At 43.3% G+C, this 20,938-nt stretch overlaps 1 protein-coding gene across 4 annotated transcripts in view; it reads left to right on the forward strand.

Moving 5' to 3' along the window:
* The window catches only part of FAF2 (Fas associated factor family member 2), a 71,243-nt gene extending 59,093 nt beyond the window's left edge, over positions 1-12,150 (forward strand). For all 4 annotated transcript variants that reach the window (XM_061423020.1, XM_061423023.1, XM_061423022.1 and 1 more), the window contains 4 exons: positions 968-1,145; positions 2,104-2,275; positions 2,875-3,018; positions 8,946-12,150. In XM_061423020.1, the coding sequence (XP_061279004.1) occupies positions 968-1,145; positions 2,104-2,275; positions 2,875-3,018; positions 8,946-9,128 (677 nt within the window). In that variant the 3' untranslated portion in view covers positions 9,129-12,150. The remainder of the gene's footprint in view (positions 1-967; positions 1,146-2,103; positions 2,276-2,874; positions 3,019-8,945) is intronic.
* Positions 12,151-20,938: the final 8,788 nt, after the last annotated feature.

Below are 20,938 nucleotides of genomic sequence, written 5' to 3' on the forward strand. Positions count from 1 at the left end.
TGGAGATGACCAGTGATAGAAGGAGACTAAGGGTATTTTTTATAGAAGCTTAAAATCTCTTCTTTTCAAATCATAAGGTAAAACTGTTATGGTAAAATCTTGGTTATTTGGAGGACCAACTTTCTAAGCTTGTTCAGAATAGAAAAGCTAGCCCTTTTTTTATTGGGTAGCATGTATGGGACATAGGAAAAGGGGATAAGGAAGGAATTGGATAAAAGGAACAAAAGATAGGGAAGATGATGGTTTAGATCATCACCAGTAACAGAAAACTGGAGAGTTGCAGCCTTGGCCTCTTTAGGCTTGACCCCAACCAGCACAAAGTAAGATTATTATAATAAGCAGTAGCCAGAGTCCTTGTGGAGAAGGCAGTGGCACCCCACTCCAATACTCTTGCCTGGAAAATCCCATGGACAGAGGAGTCTGGTAGGCTGCAGTCCATGAGGTTGCTAAGACTAGGACACGACTGAGCGACTTCACTTTGACTTTTCACTTTCATGCATTGGAGAAGGAAATGGCAACCCAGTCCAGTGTTCTTGCCTGGAGAATCCCAGGGACGGGGAGCCTGATGAGCTGCCGTCTGTGGGGTCGCACAGAGTTGGACACGACTGAAGAGACTCAGCAGCAGCAGCAGAGTCCTTGTATATCCTTTTTGCTCTGTCAAATAGACATCGTCCTTGAACTCTGCAGCCTGCTCTAGCATCATCATGACAACCACACCCCACCAGAAAAGCCTGTCCTACTCTAATCAGACTAATTGGACATAGGAACACGAATATATAACAACAACAACAACAAAAAGATTGAGAAACTAGAAGAGGAAAAAAGGTAGGCAGGGAATAAATGACACCTCCATTGTTTCCCAATTGAGACTAAAGCAGTTATCTCTTGCTTGTTGTGTGAACTCTAAGAATTAATCTGTTTCATCCCTAAGTCCTGCCCTTGATTTTTTGGATCTTCTTTCTGTCAGTCTCTCAGGCTTTAAGAGAAAACACCTATCCATTCCTGGCCATGATTATGTTGAAGGATCGGAGGATGACTGTGGTAGGACGTCTAGAAGGCCTCATTCAGCCTGATGACCTCATTAACCAGCTGACATTTATCATGGATGCAAATCAGACTTACCTGGTGTCTGAACGCCTAGAGAGGTACAGGGGAGTTCCTCTCTGGAACTGAGAGACCAGCTGCAGACGTGGGTGCCTTACCTGGGGCTTCACAAATCCTGACTTCTTCTCTGTGTTAGGCAACTTCAAAAGCCTTCTCCATTTAATGTTAAAATATTCATATATTGATACTTTGACCTAAATAACTCCATCAGATCATTTGTTCTTGGAGATGTCATTCAAAATAAAGATAAGACTGTGCTCAAGATTACAGATCATGTCATTTAAAATAGCTGAGCATGATATAAAGAACTTAAATATAAAAACTGAGGAATGGTTATAACTCCCCACGCCCTGCCATCATATAATATACAGAAATTAATGTAGAAAATTCAGGAAACACAGAAAAGCACAAAGAAAAAATTTTAAATAATTCATAATCCTACCACCACTTTAACATTCTGGGATATTTTCTTTTAATTTTACAGACACAGACACACAACACTCTACATACATACCCAATTTTTCAGAGAGAAAAAGAAATATCCTAAAATGTCAGTGTTTCCTTTTTGATTAATAGAATTCTGAATTTCTGTATTTTTCAAATCTGCTAAAATATGTGTGTGGTTTTTTGGTTTTATAAAAGCAACATATATAAAAATGCAGTTACCCAAGAAGGTATTTACCTATAAAATACGATATTGATGATCATTTGATGGTAATAATACTGAGTTACTTCTGTTAGGATTGGGGGGAAAGGGTAGTTTTACATGAAAAATTGAAAAGAGATGGAAAAACTCGCCATTTCTTTTTCTGCCAAATTAAGACAAGAGACAGTGCATTTAGATTCTGCATGCTTTCTTTGTACTCTCTCATGATAGTGTGAAATAGTCTTCTGCCCAGATTGTCAACCTTTTTAACCCCCTAAAAAATTTTCAGTATAAGGAAACACAGGGCTTTGTGAGATTTATCTTTTCCTTTTGTGCTTTTGATCTGTCCACAGGGAAGAACGAAACCAGACCCAGGTGCTGAGACAGCAGCAGGATGAGGCCTACCTGGCCTCTCTCAGAGCTGACCAGGAGAAAGAGAGAAAGAAGCGAGAGGAGCGCGAACGGAAGAGGCGGAAGGAGGAGGAGGTGCAGCAGCAGAAGCTGGCAGAGGAGAGGCGGCGGCGGGTGAGGAGCCTGTCTGCTTCTGGTGACTCCCAGACTCACTCTCTTCTTAAGTGTGAAAGGAAAACACTAGTTGATAGGATTGTGAATGATTTAAATTCTCCATGCCGTTTTAGTGTTTACTACATTTTTCACAAAAAGTATTTTTTTTTTAAGTTTATTAAAACAAATATAAGAGTAAGTATAAAGGTTATGTAAAACAGCTCTGTTCCATGAAAAGGAAGCATAAACAGATAGTAAACAGTTCAATATGCTAATTCACAGCAATAGTGTTTAAACATTCAAGTACCAGTGTTAGGTCATCTGACATTTAATTCATGGTCTTGTTTCATCATTGCATATTGCTGCTTGATTATAGCCAGTGTCTTTTAGTCCTTCCCTTTTTTCTAACAGTTGCATACCTTAACATAGTCAATAAATAATATATGTGATGCAGTGGTGTGCAATCAGATAAATATAATTTGAAGTAAGGTGTTTCTGACTCTTGCCAAGAAGTTTTTTTCCTGATACTGCCCAGTAAACCTACATGATATGATTGTATTTCTTGTTTCCTTGTTCCCTAATTGGAACCATAGTCTCACCTTTGCTTTGTGTCTCTACAGAATTTACAAGAGGAGAAGGAAAGGAAGTTGGAGTGCCTGCCCCCAGAGCCTTCCCCTGATGACCCTGAAAGTGTCAAAATCATTTTCAAATTACCCAATGATTCTCGAGTAGAGAGACGATTCCACTTTTCACAGTCTCTAACAGTAAGGACTGCCTCAATTGTGTGAAGTGTTAATGTCTGGGCTATAGATCTGAAAGCTTTTAAGGACTCTCAAGAATGTTGTTGGTTTATCTGCTGCTCTAATGAACAGAGGAGGAAGGGGGTAGAACAGAGAGTGAAGAGGGTACTGAATTATTGTAGGTTCCTTCAGGTCTAGCTGCCAACACAGAGCAGTTATTAAGATTCATTATGTCATGTTTGAGCTCTGCCAAGAAGAAAAGATACCTTACCAAGAAGTTCCACAGAAGACTCGGATGTTGGAGGTGGGAGACTCTCCTTTGCTGCTCGGCTTTCATTGGCTTCAGAATCCCATCAGCACCCCTTGCTGTGTAGAAAAGGCTCTATCCCCATGGCCCTAGAAAGACTGGAATTACACAACTGGATATAAGTGCATGTGCAGTTTTCATGCAGTTGTCACTGTTTGTTTCTTCTCAGGTTAACCCATAAGCCCCATGTAGTAGGGCTACATTGTATAGCTGGTGTCCATAGGTAAATAGTATTTGTCATTCCATAGGGATGTAGTTGGAGAAGGCGATGGCACCCCACTCCAGTACTCTTGCCTGGCAAATCCCATGGACAGAGGAGCCTGGTATGCTGTAGTCCATGGGGTTGCGAAGAGTCGGACACGACTGAGTGACTTCCCTTTCACTTTTCACTTTCATGCATTGGAGAAGGAAATGGCAACCCACTCCAGTGTTCTTGCCTGGAGAATCCCAGGGACGGAGGAGCCTGGTGGGCTGCCGTCTATGAGGTCACACAGAGTTGGACACGACTAAAGTGACAGCAGGGATGTAGTTAAAAGCACAGACAGAGTCTTACAGAATGAGGAGCAAATTCTCATTGTTCTGTTGTTAATAGATGTCTCTCCTTGGTGAGTTTACTTAATCTCTACGCCTCAGTTTCTTCATCTGTAAAATGAGTATAATGGTCACTCTGTAGTAGGATAATTAGAATTAAGTTCGTATGTAAAGTACTTAACATTGTGCCTGGTTCATAGTAAACATTCAAATGCTATATTTTATGTTTTTTATCAGAAGGAATTATATTATATTTAGTGTTGGTATGTTGCCTTTATGTTTATATTGTGTTGGCATGTTGCCTTTCCAAATTTACAACCATACTATATTCTGCCATTTCCCTGATCCCTTGAAATAATCAGGAGTAAACTGCGTAATTGGACTTCCCATGGAGGCTCAGTGGTAAAGAATCCACCTGCCAATGCAGGAGACTTGGGTTCAATGTCTAGGTCAGAAAGATCCCTTGGAGCAGGAAATGGCAAAACACCTCAGTATTCTTCTTGGGGAATCTCATGGACAGAGGAGCCTGACGGGCTAAAGTCCATGGGGTTGAAAAAGAGTCAGACATGACTTAGTGACTAAACAACAACAAACCACATAATAGAAATGTGGCTGCTCTGTGGGTAGGTGAGGCTGGGTGGCACATTGATTACTTATTTCTGTTTAATTGGAGAACATTGAGCAAGTTACAGAATCTCTTAGAGGGCCTCAGATATATTGCAAATGTACAATGGAAATATGACTTGCCCTCTGATAACATTAAACTGAAGGTATTTTAGGCCCTGTGCTGGGTACCCTGTGAGTTATGCAGGTGAGTAAAGTTTGGTTCTGAAATTCACAGAGCTTGCTGACTACTAAGAATGTTAAGATGATTCAAAGAGCTAATTCACAGTAAAACGTTGTGAGGCATCCTGGTGAAATAAATAGCTTCTCCATTTTATTTCTCTCTCATTTATATACTGATTTATATGGAGGAAGGTACTCTTCATCCCTAACTTTGGGTATTTTATTTGGGAATAACATGAATGAGCCTCAAACAGGACCTACCATGTTGTAGATGGTTACTATATGTTCATTCCCTTGCCTTGATGTGTCTCCTAACTGCTGTTTTGTGTGTGGGTTTTAGCTTGCAACCATCTTGACTAACAGTTTCCCTGTAGTATGCCCAAGCTCTTCTGGAGCTTTTACTCCCCAAACTCTCATTACATATATGAAAAGCCTAACCAAAATTTGCTCTCCTCAGAGTTTTAGAGGAAAGTCTATTAGAATTGTGGAATAGAATAGACTTTTAGTTAAAGGGTAACCAACCAATTTGTTTTGTTAATAAATATTTAATCCTTGTAAGCCTTTAAAAAGATTCACACTAAAAGTTATTTTAAAAAATAAAAACTAAGATGGAGAAATGAGGACAGGGCTCAAAGATAGGAAAGAAGTGTGACAGGAGGTATAGTGGCCCTGTTGGCTTTTCATTTAACATTCGTAGTGTTAATAGCAAGTAGCTGAAGAATGAGTTACAGTTTTTTAGTGCCCTCACAGACTGTGATCTTCCTGTGAATTCTACCCTCTATACATACTCTGGATGAGTGAATGTTACATGAAATGCAGTGTTTGCACATGATACTCAACTCTTGACAGTGATTAAATGCTAGGATTAAAAAAAGGATAAAATGTACAAAAATCTCCAGCTTCTGTGAGTGGGCAGAAAAGTGGCACCTGACTTTCTCCTAAATAAATGCATATGAGAGAATCCAAATTAAACTCAGCCCAGAACTCATTTTTCTATCCATTACGAACCAAAAGGCACCTCTAGAGTGATTTTATGTGTTTCTTGATGGTTTTAGGGCATTGCCAGTGATAAAGAATGCCAGTGTTGTATTAGTGTTGAGTATTATCAAGCAGTGATTGAAAAAGGAGCAAGATGTTTTGCCCTTTTGTAAAACCCTTACTGGGTTCATACCAAGAATACTTGGTATAAGTCTAACTGATGCATCTCAAGAAAAGAAAAGGAGAATGAATGTTAATGGAAATTGCAAAGACAGAAGGGAACTGAAAATTATTAAGGTTGACCAAAATATGAGAAGTTTGTAAAATCATGAATGGATTAGATAAGAGGAAAATGAACTTACTCTTTAAATGGATTTGTAGCTATAGCCCCTTAAAAATTCTAAAGAGGTAAGTTTAAGTTAAGACAAACGCAGGAAGGACTGCTTCACCAAAAGGGAATATACTTATATGAGAGGTGGAATAAAAAGGAAATAGAAATAGATTCCCTCCAAAAACTAAGTGTAACTTGAATAGTGTGTTCCTGATCTTTGTGAGGGACCTGAACGCAGTGTCCTTCATAGCACATCCCTTAGAGTCTTGTTAGAAATGGAATATGTGGGACTTCCCTGGTCTTCCAGTGCATGGGACATATGTTCAATCCCTGGTCTCAGAAGATCCCACATGCCAAGGAGCAACTAAGCCGGCGCACCACAACTGCTGAGCTCACACGCACTGCAATGAAAAGTTCCTATGTGCTACAGTGAAGATCCTGCATGCCACACCTAAGACTTGACACCACCAAATAAATACTTGTTTAAAAAACAAAAGGGACTTACCTGGTGGTCCAGTGGTTAAGACTTCATGCTCCCAACACAGGGGGCCTCGGTTCCATCCCTGGTCCGGGAAGTAGATGCTGCAACTGAAAGTTTGCATGCCTCAACTAAGAGTTCACGTTCCACAGCTAAGGATTCCACGTGCCACAACTAAAACCCAGCACAGCCAAATAAATATCTTTTAAAAAGAAATGGCATATGAGATGAATAGGACCATAGATCAGCCAGGGTGTGTATTCTTAATGGGTGGAGTTAAGAGAGAGGGGAAAATAAGAACTTACCTGTATCTTGTCAGAGCCAGACTAGAGTAAGAGGGCTTTCTCAGAGGAGAGGTCCACATGGAGGGTGCTGGTCCTGATCTCCATCAAGTTAAGGAGGTATCCACTTGTGGGGACACCCAGTGCAAAGAAGTCAGAGCCCAGGTGGCCTGGGAATGGAGTAGATATTAAAGCCAGAACCAGGTAAGGAGGGTATACATTTGGAAAGAGGAATCAACTCTGAGCATTCAGCATATATAGAGGGAGATAAAGATACAGATGTGTATATGTATGTACACATTGCCTAGCTTTCTCCACAGAGTGTGCCTAGGAACATCAGCACCCCAGTAGCAGTGAACATACTTTTAGTACCTGGATCATGGTTTTTATTTATTTTCTTATTTTTTTCTTTCTTTGGCTACATCATGCAGCATGTAAGGTCTTAGTTCCCTAAGCAGGGATTGAACCTGTGCTCCTTGCAGTGGAAACATGGAATCCTAACCACTGGTCCACCTAGAAATTCCCTAGGTCATGGTTTTTAAATGCCATTGTCCATTAGGAAGAACCAGGGAATGTCCCTGGTGGTCTAGAGGTAAAGAGTCCACCTGCCAATGCAGGGGACGTGGGTTCAGTCCCTGGTCCAGGAAGATCCCACATGCTGCAGAGCAACTAAGCCTGTGTGTTGTGCCATAACTACTGAGCCTGAGTGCTGCAGCTACCGAAGCCCATGGGCCTAGAGCCTGTGCTCCACAACAAGAGAAGCCACTGCAGTGAGAGAGTAGCCTCCATTAGCCACAACAAAAGAAAGCCTGCATGTAGCAATGAAGACCAGTGCAACCAAAAATTTAAAAATTTTTTAAAAAGAATAATCAGGGCTCCTTGGAGAAATGGCTTATGAAAGTTAAGGGCTTTGATGGAAAATACAAGATTCGCCTGTAACACCTTGTGCCACAAAGCAAGAAATTATTCAGAGAACATCAGAGACAGGTCAGAAATACACAGAAGCCAGCTTCATTGGGCTTCTCAGACTCCATCAGAGACAGTTTGAGCATTAGAACCTATTGAATAAAATAGGGAAGCATGGCTCTATGTTAATAAATTGAAGAAAATTTGAGGAGCAGAATGTTCCTGGAGTTTCAGAGTACTTGCCCAAGAAATATTCCTTAGTTACAATGGAGAAAAGACTAAGAGTGAAGAGGCCTGGCAGGTCCCACCTTAATCAAGTGATCACAGTGGACATCATAGGTAATAGAGCAAATTGAAATTATACTCCACCTGAATAGTATGCATTGAGTAGATCACATCATTTCTATAACACTCCTGCTAAAGATGCATAACTGGAATTAATCATGAATAAACTTCAGATAAACAAATTAAGAGGCAAAAAACTGACCGGAAACCTTTAGTAGTGTCAGGGTTATGAAAGTTAAGGAAATCCTGAAAATTTGTTCCAGGCTAAAGGAACAGACTTAGGAGATGTGACAGCTACTAAATGCAACACACAATTCTAAACTGGATGCTTTTGCTCTAAAAGGCAACTGCCAGTACTTGAATGGAGCCTGAATGAAAATTTAATGTACATTTTTATAGTGTCAGTTAAGTTTCCTGATTTTGCAGGTTTTGTATTATGAAGGTAATTGCCCTTTTTGTAAAATATACACAAGTATTCTGGGATGATGGGACATTCAGTTGGTAGCTCACTTTCAGTTGGATTCAAAGAAAAAATACTATACCTATGCTTCTGACTTTTCTGTAACTCTTGACTATTCCTAAGTAAAAAATGTTTAGGGCTTCCCTGGTGGCTCAGTGATAAAGAACCCACCTGTCAATTGAAGAGATGTGGGTTCAACCCCTGGGTCAGAAAGACCCCTGGAGAAAGGAAATGGCAACCCACTCCAGTATTCTTGACTGGGAAATACCATGCACAGAGGAGCCTGGTGGGTGACAGTCCATGGGGTCTCAAAGACTAGGACTTACCAACTCAACAACAGCAAGGTTTGTTGTTTATATCAGACCAGTTTTCAAAGAAAGAAATGTATGAATTCATAGCAGGACTGGGTAACAAATCTCTTAAAAGAGCTTCCCTGCATTGCTCTGTGAAATGGATGGATTTTGAAATGAAATTTCAGTGTAATGCAGTAATTTTGTATCTCCAGGTCATCCTGGAGAGAGCTGGGGTGTATTTGATTTCATAGTTTTTGTGTGTGTATTTGTGTGTGTGTGTTTTCTCATTGCCCTTTTTCTCTGTGACCTCTGCAGGTAATCCACGACTTCTTATTCTCCTTGAAAGAAAGCCCTGAAAAGTTTCAGATCGAAGCCAATTTTCCCCGAAGGGTGCTGCCCTGCCTCCCTTCAGAGGAGTGGCCCAATCCCCCAACGCTGCAGGAGGCCGGACTCAGCCACACAGAAGTTCTCTTTGTTCAGGACCTAACAGACGAATGACACTTTTTCTTCCTCTTCTCTCCCACCCCAATCCCCAAAAGAAATGGAAAAAAAACAAAAACAAAAAAATAAGAGAGATTGATATTATTATTATTATAATACAATATTTTTTTTAAAGACTGCTGCATCCTAAGGAAGGATCAGAAACCATGCTGCCTGCAAGAGTCACCACCTGTGTGTGCACGCAAGGTTAGCAATGAACGTTCCCGCCGGCAAGCCCACCCTTCCCTACTCCCTCTGCACCACACACCTTCCAGTGAAAGGAGACTCTTCACCTCCAACCCAGCCAGTGTCCCAACTGGGGAAGGGCACATTCCCACTAGAGCTCATGCATTCTTGCTTTTATGGAAAATAAAAGTGAAAACCTTCATCAAACAGCTACTGCAGCGTCTCCTGAGGACTCGCTTCTCCCACCTCTAGAGAAGAGGGAAGAGAAGGCACAGGGCAGAGAGATGTTCCTTCAGCTTCCTACGATTTATGAATAATTTTAAATTTTTTTCTGTTGCTTTGTAATGACCAAAGGAATAAGGCTGACATAGGTATATTTGTTTTCCTTAACATTATTTGATAAAGAGCCAGTTTTTAAACCCATGAATTTTTGCCCTGGGCTCTTCAGCCCACAAGAGTGTAATAAAGGTGCCCTGGGCTGGTTTGTGCTTATTTCTGCCATTGTCCCTCTCATGTTCCCAGAGAGGTTATTCTTTTTGGTCCAACTCTTGCTGTCCTTTCTTGCCACCTGTGCACCCCACTTGGGGCAATGGGAGGAAGTCCGGGTTTGTAGCCCTGCAAAGGTTGTGTATGTACCAATACACCCGTATATGTGGTATGAACTCCATGTAGATTTACCTATACATAAAACTGCAGCTTTTCCTTGGAATCTGGGTTAGGTGGTCATTATGGGGTCTGAACCAAAGGATGGCACTTCATTCCTGACATGTGCATGCCCTTTCTGCCCAGCCCTGAGCCTTCCTGAATTGCCAAGCTTGGTGCCTTTCCAAAGGACTAACAGGGCCTGTGATGCAATCAACAGAACCATGTGAGAGGACCCTGCCTGTCTCCTTAGGAATGTGTGGTAGTGGTGGTTTAAAAGAAAGAACCATAGGCCTGAAGGAAGCCAAGACAGAACTCAGCCTCTGTAAACTGTTGGAAGGCACATTTCAGGTTTTGATGCAGCCACCTGCTGTGGAGACGAGTTTTTATCCTCTCTATTGCTGTTGAAGTAGTAGGGGTTTTTAGCCTCTGGATGTCTGTCTGTGGTTGAGTTTATGGTAGTGGGTGCGTGGGTCAGACTGTGTCTTAGCATGAGCTGACAAGTAGTCCAAAGTGTTCTGTGGTAGACTGGTGTAGACTCAACATTGCAGCCTACTGAAGTTACCACAGTTCGCTAGCATGTGGTGAGGCCAGGGGCTCATACCAAGGTCAAGCACAATTTGCTGGATTTGCAGTCTCCAGAGGCTTTCTCCTGCTTAGCTAAAACCTGAGGGCCGCCCTTGTAGGTTGCCTGACGTGGCTGCTGTTTTCTGCTGCCCCAGTGGTTGGCGTAAACACCCAGGGCCGGTGGGGAGCCCAGCAGGTGTCACCTGTGGGCCTTGAGAAGTTCGCAGTGGCCTTGGCACAAGTGTCTACAGCGCCATCTCCAGGAAAATGTAATCCCGCTCCTGGCTTCTGTCATCCTTCCACTTGGTTTCCTGCCATCCCATGACCAGACAATTGGGAAATTGCTGGCTGTTGCCATAAAATGTTATCTGAAGTGAATACCAGGATAAACCATGTTCTCCAGTCCACCTTATGTGAGAAGTTTGCTTCCTGCTGACAAGCACGCAAAGAGGAATTTTTTCAGTTAACTCAACCAACCTGCCTGCCTAGAATTTGCATTTCCCTGGCAGGACCTTTGCCAGGCTGGATGTACCAAGTATCTTGCCCACACCTCTGGGAAGTTGTACTTTTTTTGCCTAATAATTCAATCTGCATCTTCTTCTACAGTGTGCACTTTATGCCTCTTGCCTTTTGCTCACCGGTCCAGTGAAGGAGGTCCAGTGCCAGAGCATTAAAGTCCATTTGTGTCAGTACAGCTCTCAGGATGGCCTGTCAATTTGCTTTGTTTTGTTTTTGTCTTTTTTTTTTTTTTAGCACTGCTTTACTCAGAGCAGTTCCTGTCTTCTTGCTGATCTAGACCTGCCACTCATCCCGCTCCTTTCCTCCATGAAAGATGCACATTTTGTCAATGCCAGTACAATCTGTATGTATTCCCAAGGCCCTCTGGGAACTTGATGGGACCTTCAAGCGAGAAAACAGAGAAGCTGGTGATCCACAAGCATTTGCTCTTGTTTCCAAATTGCCTGATTATTTCATCTGTTTTCAAATGCCAGGTCATCAGCTAAACAGAAACACTTGTTTCCAGTTTTGTTCTGCACTTCCAAGACTGAAGTTGTAGATTCGGCTGAATTTCCATAGGAAGTGACCAAGCAAAGATACCCAGTTGGAGTCAGTTGAATTTCTGCAGCCTCAGTTTTTTCTTCCACGCCTGCAGAATTTCCTGCAGCAAGTACTTCTTTCTCCTTGCTTTCACTATAATGTTTGGACAAAAAATGGCCAATGGAGAATACTTCTTTAAAAAAGAAAAACAAACTATAAACAAGCTAAAAAGAACCTAGAATCTTCAACTGAACAGTCATTATGAAAATTGCAAATGGTGCCAAGGCCAAGGAAAAAGTTACGGAAAATGACTATGGGAAGGAGTGATAACCCCCAGAACGCAGAGTCAGGGGAGTATTAATCTGGTGCTTGAAGAAGGAGCTCCACTTTAGAACTGGTTCAGTTTGTTTGTTTGTTTGTTTGTTTAAGGACTTGCGAGAGACGCAGCAACAAGAAATCCATCCACAAAGGATGCAGTGCCCCAACGTGTACTGCACCTGAATAAGTTACGTGATAATTTACTGAGGAAATCTAGTGTACTTTAAATTTTTTTCATAAAAGTTTACATTGTATTGTAGGTTAACATTAAATGTTTTATAACAAAATATTCATACCAAGTTGTGGGTCTTTCTGTCTGGGGGAGATGTGGTTCTGTCTGAAGGCAAGGTTGGAAAACATCAGGGAAGGGAATTTTGCCAAGAAGTAAGAGTCAAAAAGAAGCAGGGAGTTAAAATAGACCCATGATGTGTTCCTGTGAAAATGGCAGCTCAGGCAGTGAATAGAAAGCTGGTGGATCTGCGTTCAGATTGTGGTCTGTCATTTGTCAGTCTTGTTAACCTCAGTGTCTCAGGTCCCATGAGCTTTAGTTTTACCCAAATGTAAATGAAGTTAATACCATCTGCCTCAGGATGGGCTTGCAGATGAAATCAAATAAATGGAGGGGGGAAAAGCTATATATATATATATATATATATATATATATATATATATGAAGCGCCTGACACAGGTGTCGTCGTTTGTTCCCCTTTCTCTGAGGAAGTGTATTTTGAAGGTATATTTTCTGGCATTAATAACAATCAGTTTCTTAAGGAATGTCATTTCTCCTGCCTGTACAGACCTGTGTTCTTGCAAATGAGTGGCTAGAGAAGAGTCACTTTGGATCTAACAGATTCTTGACTTTGAGAACTACCCTCCTAGTCTATTTTTGCTCTTATTTTTATTTCTGAGGAAATTTAAGCCTCAGTTCTTCGCCTTTTTCCTACTATCTGTCCTGGGCAAAGAACTCATTTCTGTAAGTTTTTGTCACCTGCAGAGTGCCCTGTTGCTTACCCAAAGATACATGTATGTATTTTTTAACCCACATCTTGAGTGCAAACTAGAATGTCTTCTCAGTCTAGTCTGCAGTAATAGTTTATTCACCTTAGGTCAGAGTCCCCTAAAAATGAAAACTTTACAGTTGATTGTTCACAAGATTTGCTTGATTGCTGACATATAAGATTTGTTTCATCTATTAGTAGTCAAGGAAGATGCAAACTCTGATGCCAGGTACATCTGGTCACAAATCCTGGCTGTGGCTGTGATTTTGGCCAGCTAACAACTTCCTGGGCTTCAGTGTCATCTGTAAGATAGGTCCAGATGTAGCATTTCCCCGAAGATTCAATAAATTGCTGCTGCAGAGTGCCTGGCACACAGTAAGTGTTGGGTAAAAGCTCCTGTTAACTGTTTTCCAGTTTGTAGCTGGCCCACTGCTAGCAATTCATCCCCATGCAGATCAAGGAAGGAGAGAAATAAGGGAGTGGTTGAGAGTTTGCTTATGGGCAAACAGTGCCTGACACTTTTTCTTGATACACCTCCACCACTGCTGTTGGGACTCCATGTGTGCTTTTACCCTGACAGAGCCACAAGCCCCCAGAGTTCCTTCCTCTTGCCTCTTCTGCCACTTTGATGCGCTGTCCTCCAAGGCAAGCTCCCAAAGCACGTGCCATGTGCTTGGACTATATCCTGTTCTGGTTGCTACTGGCCATTCTCCAGATGTCGGCAACTGATACTTTTTCCACCAGCAACGTGGGTGACTGGACACCTGCATATGTGGATTCCCTAAAATTCCAGCTCCACTTGTGTGGAGCATAGTATTCAACTTCTGTGGCAGCATAGTATTGCGGGAAGCAGCTTTGGAGTCAAATCTGGATTTGAAACTGCTTCCTGCTGGCAAGTTTCCTCATACATAAACCTCACAGCAGGATCCTTGCAAAGTCCAGGTGCCATTTTTCGGGATCTTAGTTCCCGAACCATCCCAGCCCCTGGCAATGAAAACGCCGAGTCCTAACCACTGTACTACCAGTACAGTCCCTCCAGATGCCATTTAAAGGAACTGGTATCTGTGAAGTACTTGGCACTGGGTACATGGACACAAAGTTGAGTGGTCGCTTTCTCCCTTCTATGCCAGCAGTCCTAGGCTTTGAGTATGGCCTTCACTCAGAACTGCCTCACCCTCAAGACTTAAGAACCAACCCTCCTCACCATAGCCGTTACTGTTCCAACTCCACTGTCCTTACTCTGCCCTCAAAGCCTTTCTGTCCCTTCTCACTTCAGCGTCTACTGGAATCATCACAGTTGGCTTCACATCTCTCTCCACTACAAGCCAGTACTGACTGTCACAGTTCCCAAAGTAAACTCAACTGTTTGATTTCCCTTCTCTTTCTCCTTCAGCTGCAGAATCCTAGCATGTATCACGGTGAGTTGAGGAGCCCTAGGGGTTGGTGCCCGCTCCTTTGATCCAGCTCAGGGAAATTCACACATTTGTACCCCCACTGGCACTGCATCACTGTGTCCCCTTTCTCAAATCCAAGCCCACGTGCATCCTACTCTTAAGCCTACTGCAACATCTTACTTCCTGAGAAAAATGAGGTCTTGCACAGAACTTCCTCATCTTCCTTTTTCACCTCAAAATGTTCTGTGTTTTGTCACCTGCTTCCTGTTTCTCTTCTGTCTTGTGGGTGTATTTTCTCTCAAAAGAGATATAATTAACACAGTAAAATGTCCAGCTCATAAATCCACAGCTTGATACAGTTTTACCTAAGTGTACACCAAAACCAAGGTGCAGAATACCTCCTCGCCCCCAGAAAGTTCCCTTGTGTGTCTTCCCAGTCAATGGCCTCTCAGAGGTAACTATTCTGACTTTTCACCATAGTTTTGCCTGTTCTTAAACTTTGTATAAATGGATTCACTTTATGTATGTGTGTATGGGCTTCCCAGGTGGTTCAGTGGTAAAGAACCCACCTGACAATACAGGAGATGCAGGAGACACGGGTTTGATCCCCAGGTTGGGAAGATGCCCTGGAAGAGGAAATGGCAATCCACTCCAGTATTCCTTCTGGGAAAACCCCATGGACAGAGGAGCCTGGCGAGCTATAGTCCTTGGAGTCACAAGAGTCGGACTCGACTGAGCATGCATGCATGTATGATTGTATAATTTTATAAGTTGTTTTCATGATGGGAATTTAAGGAAGTTCAAAGCAAAAAAAAATAACCACACTGTCCAGAGATGTCCATTGTTAATATTGTGATGTGTATCTTCCCCGACTTTGCATATAAAAGCATTTTTAATACAGAAGTGGGTAATATTATAAATATTGAATTATCTCTTATTTCACACATTCTTCTATATCTTTTTTAATGGCTATGCAGCATTTCCCTGAATAGATGTACCACATATTGATCAAAAGCCTCTTACGACATTTAGATTGTTAAACTTTTTGTTTGCTTTTCTAGATAATAAATTGATGAACATCCCTATAGCTAAATATGCATGTCCATGTTTATTTTCTCAAGAAAAAAATTTCTAGTAGTGAAATCACTGAGTCAAAAAGGAATGGAAATTTTTACTTTTTAAAATGTTTGTGTTATCTCTAAATTTTAGTCCAGAAAAGTTATTTTATACTCTTATCAGACACCATTTGTGTTATGATCACCAGATCTTTACCAAAAACTATTCCCTTTTCAGTTGCTTGGATTGCTTTATCATCTACCACAAACTATTTGGCATCTCCTCCCTTACAAAATCTTAACCTTGCTTTACCCATAAATCACCTCCCTGTCTCCTTCCCTTCCAAGATAGTTTGCACAACCAGCCCCCACTTTTTCCTTAACCTCCTGTTAATTATACTTTCATCTCCACTTACCATCTCTTATGGTCACCCATGACCTCTTTTATTTAATTTGGCTGTGCCAGGTCTTAGTTGTGGCCTGTGGGATCTAGGTCCCTGACCAGGAGTCAAACATAGGCCCCCTGCACTGAGAGCCACTGGACCACCAGGGAAGTCCCCCCATGACCTCTTAATTACCACTTTGATTGGCCTGTTACAAGACCTTTTGGAATGTAGAAATCGCCCAGTTGATATTTGACACAGAGTAATTGTTGCCTTCTTTCCATTCTCACAGGTTGGGTGTCAGAATATGTGAAGAGGTTAAAGAATTCACACTTTATCCTGAAAGCCACTGAGAGCTTTAAACAAGGGAGGCACGCTGGATTCGGGTTTTAGAAAGTTGATTTTCTCACTGTGGGGAGACTGGATGGGAGAGGGCAAGATAAGAAGTGACAGGATGGAGTTGTGTATCAGGAGCAGCCTAGGGATGGTGAGAACCGAAGAATTGATGCTTTTGAACTGTGGTGTTGGAGAAGACTCTTGAGAGTCCCTTGGACTGCAAGGAGATAAACCAGTTAATCCTACAGGAAATCAGTCCTGAATATTCTTTGGAAGGACTGATGCTGAAGCTGAAACTCCAATACTTTGGCCACCTCATGTGAAGAAGTGACTCATTGGAAAAGACCCTGATGCTGGGAAAGATTGAAGGCAGGAGAACAAGGGGACGACAGAGGATGAGATGGTTGGATGGCATCACTGACTCGATGGACATGAGTTTGAGCAAGCTCCGGGAGTTGGTGATGGACAGGGAGGCCTGGCGTGCTGCACCCATGGGGTTGCAAAGAATCAGACATGACTGAGCGACTGAACTGAAATGAAGGGATAGAGAGAGGCTAATGATGGACTGAGCACTATTTAGGAGAAATAGTGGCCAAGACTAGGAGGTTGATTAAATGTGGAGGATCAAGGAGAGTGAGAAATTGAGAATGTGCTTATGTGTGCTTAGTCACTCCGTCATGTCCAACTCTGCGACCCCATGGGCTGTAGCCTGACAGGCTCCTCTGTCCATGGGAATTCTCCAGTCCAGAATACTGGAGTGGGTTGCCATGCCTTCCTCCAGGGGATCTTCCCAACCCAGGGATTGAACCCAGGTCTCTCACATTGCAGGCGGATTCTTTACCAGTTGAGCCACCAGGGAAGCCCATGAATACTGGAGTGGGTAGCCTTTCTTTCTCTTCTCCAGGGGATCTTCCCAACCCAAGAATCAAAAACAGGATCTCCTGCGTTGCAGGCGGATTCTTTACCAGCTGAGCTACTGGTTTCCAAAAACTGAATTTAGGAACAAAGGTGCTATTTCAATGGGGAAAGATAGTGTCAGAGACAGAAGTAATACGTAAGAGGCGAAGTGGGAAGATCAAATGTAGGCAGCTCTAACAGAATTTGTCAGTGAAAGTATGGGGGGAAATAGGAACCAGGACTGCGGAAGGGTTATTTAAAGTAGGAGAGACTTTGTTATGTTTAAATACTAAAAGCAGAGATTTTAGAGAAAGAGGTTGAAAATGCACAGAGGAGGGACAATAGAGAAAGATGCCACTGGAGTGGTGGGAGGCATTGGCCTTAAGAGGAAGGATGGGAACAAAAGTCAGTGCATTCTGACTTCTAGAATGTAGATTTGAAGACAAGTTACAGGTGTCCCCATGTTATGATGTCTGTTCACTCTGTCAGGTTGGGGGTAGTGATGAAAGTGATGGGGCCAGAGATCTAATTAGACTGAGAGATTTGAAATGTCTGTTTTAGAGAGCAAGACAGAGTGTAGGTAGACTTTGAAGCCTGTCTCAGCAAACTGAGGGCCCAGGAGAGATTAAGCCCAGAACACACTGCGGGAGTAGTATGAAAATGTACTAGTCTGCCTCCCTCACTCCTGCCAATTGGTTTCTGAAAACAGAGGTCATGTGGGAACATCCAGAGGCTTTCAGCTCCCCAGCCTGGAAGTCGGGGCCTCAACTCTGGGGCCCTGGTGGAACATCGTAATTTCATTTTTCTCTGTTCCTACATACAATCACACTTAAGTAACACACACAGATCTCTTGACTCTTTCACACCAGGCATTTGCCTGCCTAAAGTCAGACCAAGACAATTCACATTAGATAGAAAAGTTTTCAACAGCATGCTGTCAATTTTTTGAACTCCTCTGATTGCCAAGAAGGCAAGTACCTAGACTACATGATTCTAGTCTTCCAGAATCATAGGACTCTTGTTTAACTCTGGCTTCATTATCACCCAGGTCCTAGCAGGAGAGTAGATGAAAGTCATATTTGGCCTAGTATGCCTTTTTAGACACGCAGGACTGCACACACCTGGGTTTGCTCATGTAGTTCTTACTTTATGGTGTCTAAAGAGATCTGTAGTTGAAAAGTAACTTAGTCACTTCAGTTGTGTCTGACTCTTTGCAACCTTATGGACCGGTGTAGCCTGCCAGGTTCTTCTGTCTGTGGGATTCTTCAGGCAAGAATAATGGAGTGGGTTTCCATGCCCTCCTCCAGGGGGTCTTCCCAACCCAGGGATCAAACCCGGGTCTCGCACATCGCAGGCAGATTCTTTACCATCTGAGCCACCAGGGAAGCCCTTTAAAGAGGTCTGTAGTTAGCAAACAACAACAACAAACCCACTGTAGCTAATTTAAGGAAAAAACTGGTGTGTTGAAAGACTACAAGGTAGGTCCCAGAATGGAAAGCCAGACCTCAGAAAGGGTGGGGTCCAGGTCTCAGAATGGGTGGAGCACAGTTGTGGGATGGGGGTTGTCACACGTAGAAGGCACATTCAGATGTCAGGCCTTCCGCCTCTGGAGCATAACGCAATCAGATTGGGGTTTTTGTTTTTAGTTGCGCCCCATACAGCAGAGGCAGAGCCATTTCTTTTAAAATAGTGCAGAAAAGTGTAAAGAAAATAACCATCGTTCACATTCCTACCACTCAAAATAATTAACACTGATATTTTGGCATATCTGCTTCAGGTTTGTTTTTTCTTTCCTGTTTATACTTTGGTTAGAATCACCTAAAATGTTTATATATTTACTGCAAAGAAATCCTTTTATCCTCAAGAGATGTGGCTAGTTTCTGGCTGATCTGGGCCCTGGCACCAGCCTCTCCGGCGACCTGCTGCGGCCATGAGTCTGACCAGCCGGCCGTGAGCCTCTGCCGTTCAGATGGCTTTTCCAGCCTGCACTTCTCTCTCAGAAACTTCATCTGTGCTCGGAATAACGGTGGAGGATGATGGTGTGTCCCAGCTCGTCAGTGGAGGCCAGGGAGTGGACATCACCATACAAAAACTAATGTGAGAAAGAACGGTTAATTTCACTGTTGCTGGGACCACAAAAGGAGAGGGCAGGGCCTGTAGAAAATCATCTGGGCCCTGGGACTGGGGTTAACCTCCCGTGTCTTTTTCCTAACAGCAGCTCACTCATTTATTCACTTATTCAGTCATCCTCTCAGAAACCCTCACCAATGCCTCCTGTGTCCTTGCCCTTTCGTTAGGGTCCGGGAACATGGCGAATATGACGGTCCTTGGTCTGGTGAAGCAAAGTCACGGGCAACCAGCAGGACTTCTAACAGGTGAGACATTCGCATGGTGTGCAGTGGAAACCAGAGTGGAGTGTGGCCTGCTCTGGCTTGAGGTGTGGGGTCTGAGGAGGGGACATTCAAGCTGGGCTTTGGGAAGGGAGCATGCGTACCAGCAGTACCAGCAGGAGAGAATTTAAAGCCCCTGAGGCATCTTAGTGTGATTCAGGGGCCAAAGGGGCAGGGGGCGCATGGCAGCTCCTCTATCCAAGCCTCAGTCAGCCCCCAGTTGCCCCAGTGAGGAAGGTATAAACAGTTTTACAGTCAAGAACATAGAAGGATCGTGAGAGAAAAACGAGTGTGGTGGGTGCTCATTGGATGTGAGTGGTCCTCCAAGCAGAAAGAACAGCATACACAGCGAGGGGGTGAAAACAGGGCACGTTGGGAAAGAAACAAAACTCCTGTGGCTGCCAGCCCCCAAAGGACCCCTCCTAGGGACAAAAATCTTCTACTCCCGGTTCATCCAGGAAGTTTCTGGTGGCAGTGGGAGAGGGCTTGCCTGGAGCCTGGAAGAAGGGGAAGAAGAGACCAAAGAGGCCACCATTTGGGCTTTTCAGAAGTGTTTTCTCTGACTTCGGAGAATTTACAAGTAGAGACTACAAGGCCATCTTGATTCTCCCATTTTCTCCCCGGGCCTAGTCCTGGTCCTCTCTGAGCTTCAGTTCCTCCAAATAAAATCCAAAGATAATAAAAACCTCAACTCAGGGTGTGGAAGAACAAACAAACACTGTGGGAGCTGGCTCCTCTCCAACTTCTCTCTGCCCAAATTCATTCTTGCCTCTGGGCCTTTGTACATTCTGTTCCTTCCCTCCAGAATGCTTTTCTCCTGACTAGCAATGGCACCCCACTCCAGTACTTTTGCCTGGAGAATCCCATGGACAGAGGAGCCTGGTGGGCTGCAGTCCATGGGGTCGCTAGAGTTGGACACGACTGAGCGACTTCACTTTCACTTTTCACTTTCATGCATTGGAGAAGGAAATGGCAACCCACTCCAGTGTTCTTGCCTGGAGAATCCCAGGTACAGGGAAGCCTGGTGGGCTGCCGTCTATGGGGTCGCACAGAGTCGGACATGACTGAAGCGACTTAGCAGCAGCAGCAGCAGCTCCTTCCCAACACTTAGATCTCATTAATGTCAATATTGGTTGCCTCTTCTGAAAGCCCTGTATAGAGGTGCCCATTCTTTTTCATGGCCCTTGTTATATTTGAAATGGTGGTTTTCAGGGTTTTTTTATATTGTTTGTTTCTCCTGGAATGCCCGTTTCCTGGTAACAGGAACTTAGTTTCATTCACTGGAGTCTTCCCAAGGCCTAGAACAGTGTTTGGCTTGAGGCAGAAGTACTCTGCCAGTTTTGCTGAAGTGACAACTCAAGAACCCTACCAGGCCTTGAGGACTCAGGGGCAACTGAACTGCCTTTATAAAGAGTGTCTAGACTGTTACACCCTCTGTGCCCAGAGAAGAGCCCTGAAGGTTCTACATGTCAGCATACAGGCTGAGCTCAAAGGACACTTGAGCCTGAAAATGGTGAGAAAACATCCAGTCCTGGGGAGATCCACCCTCCTCCTTCCAAGGACACTTTGTAGTGTGTCACCGTTGAAAAGATGCTGCCAATTATACCAAGTGTTGGTGAAATAA

Source organism: Bos javanicus, chromosome 7, assembly GCF_032452875.1.
Source record: "Bos javanicus breed banteng chromosome 7, ARS-OSU_banteng_1.0, whole genome shotgun sequence".
Classification (NCBI taxonomy): domain Eukaryota; kingdom Metazoa; phylum Chordata; class Mammalia; order Artiodactyla; family Bovidae; genus Bos; species Bos javanicus.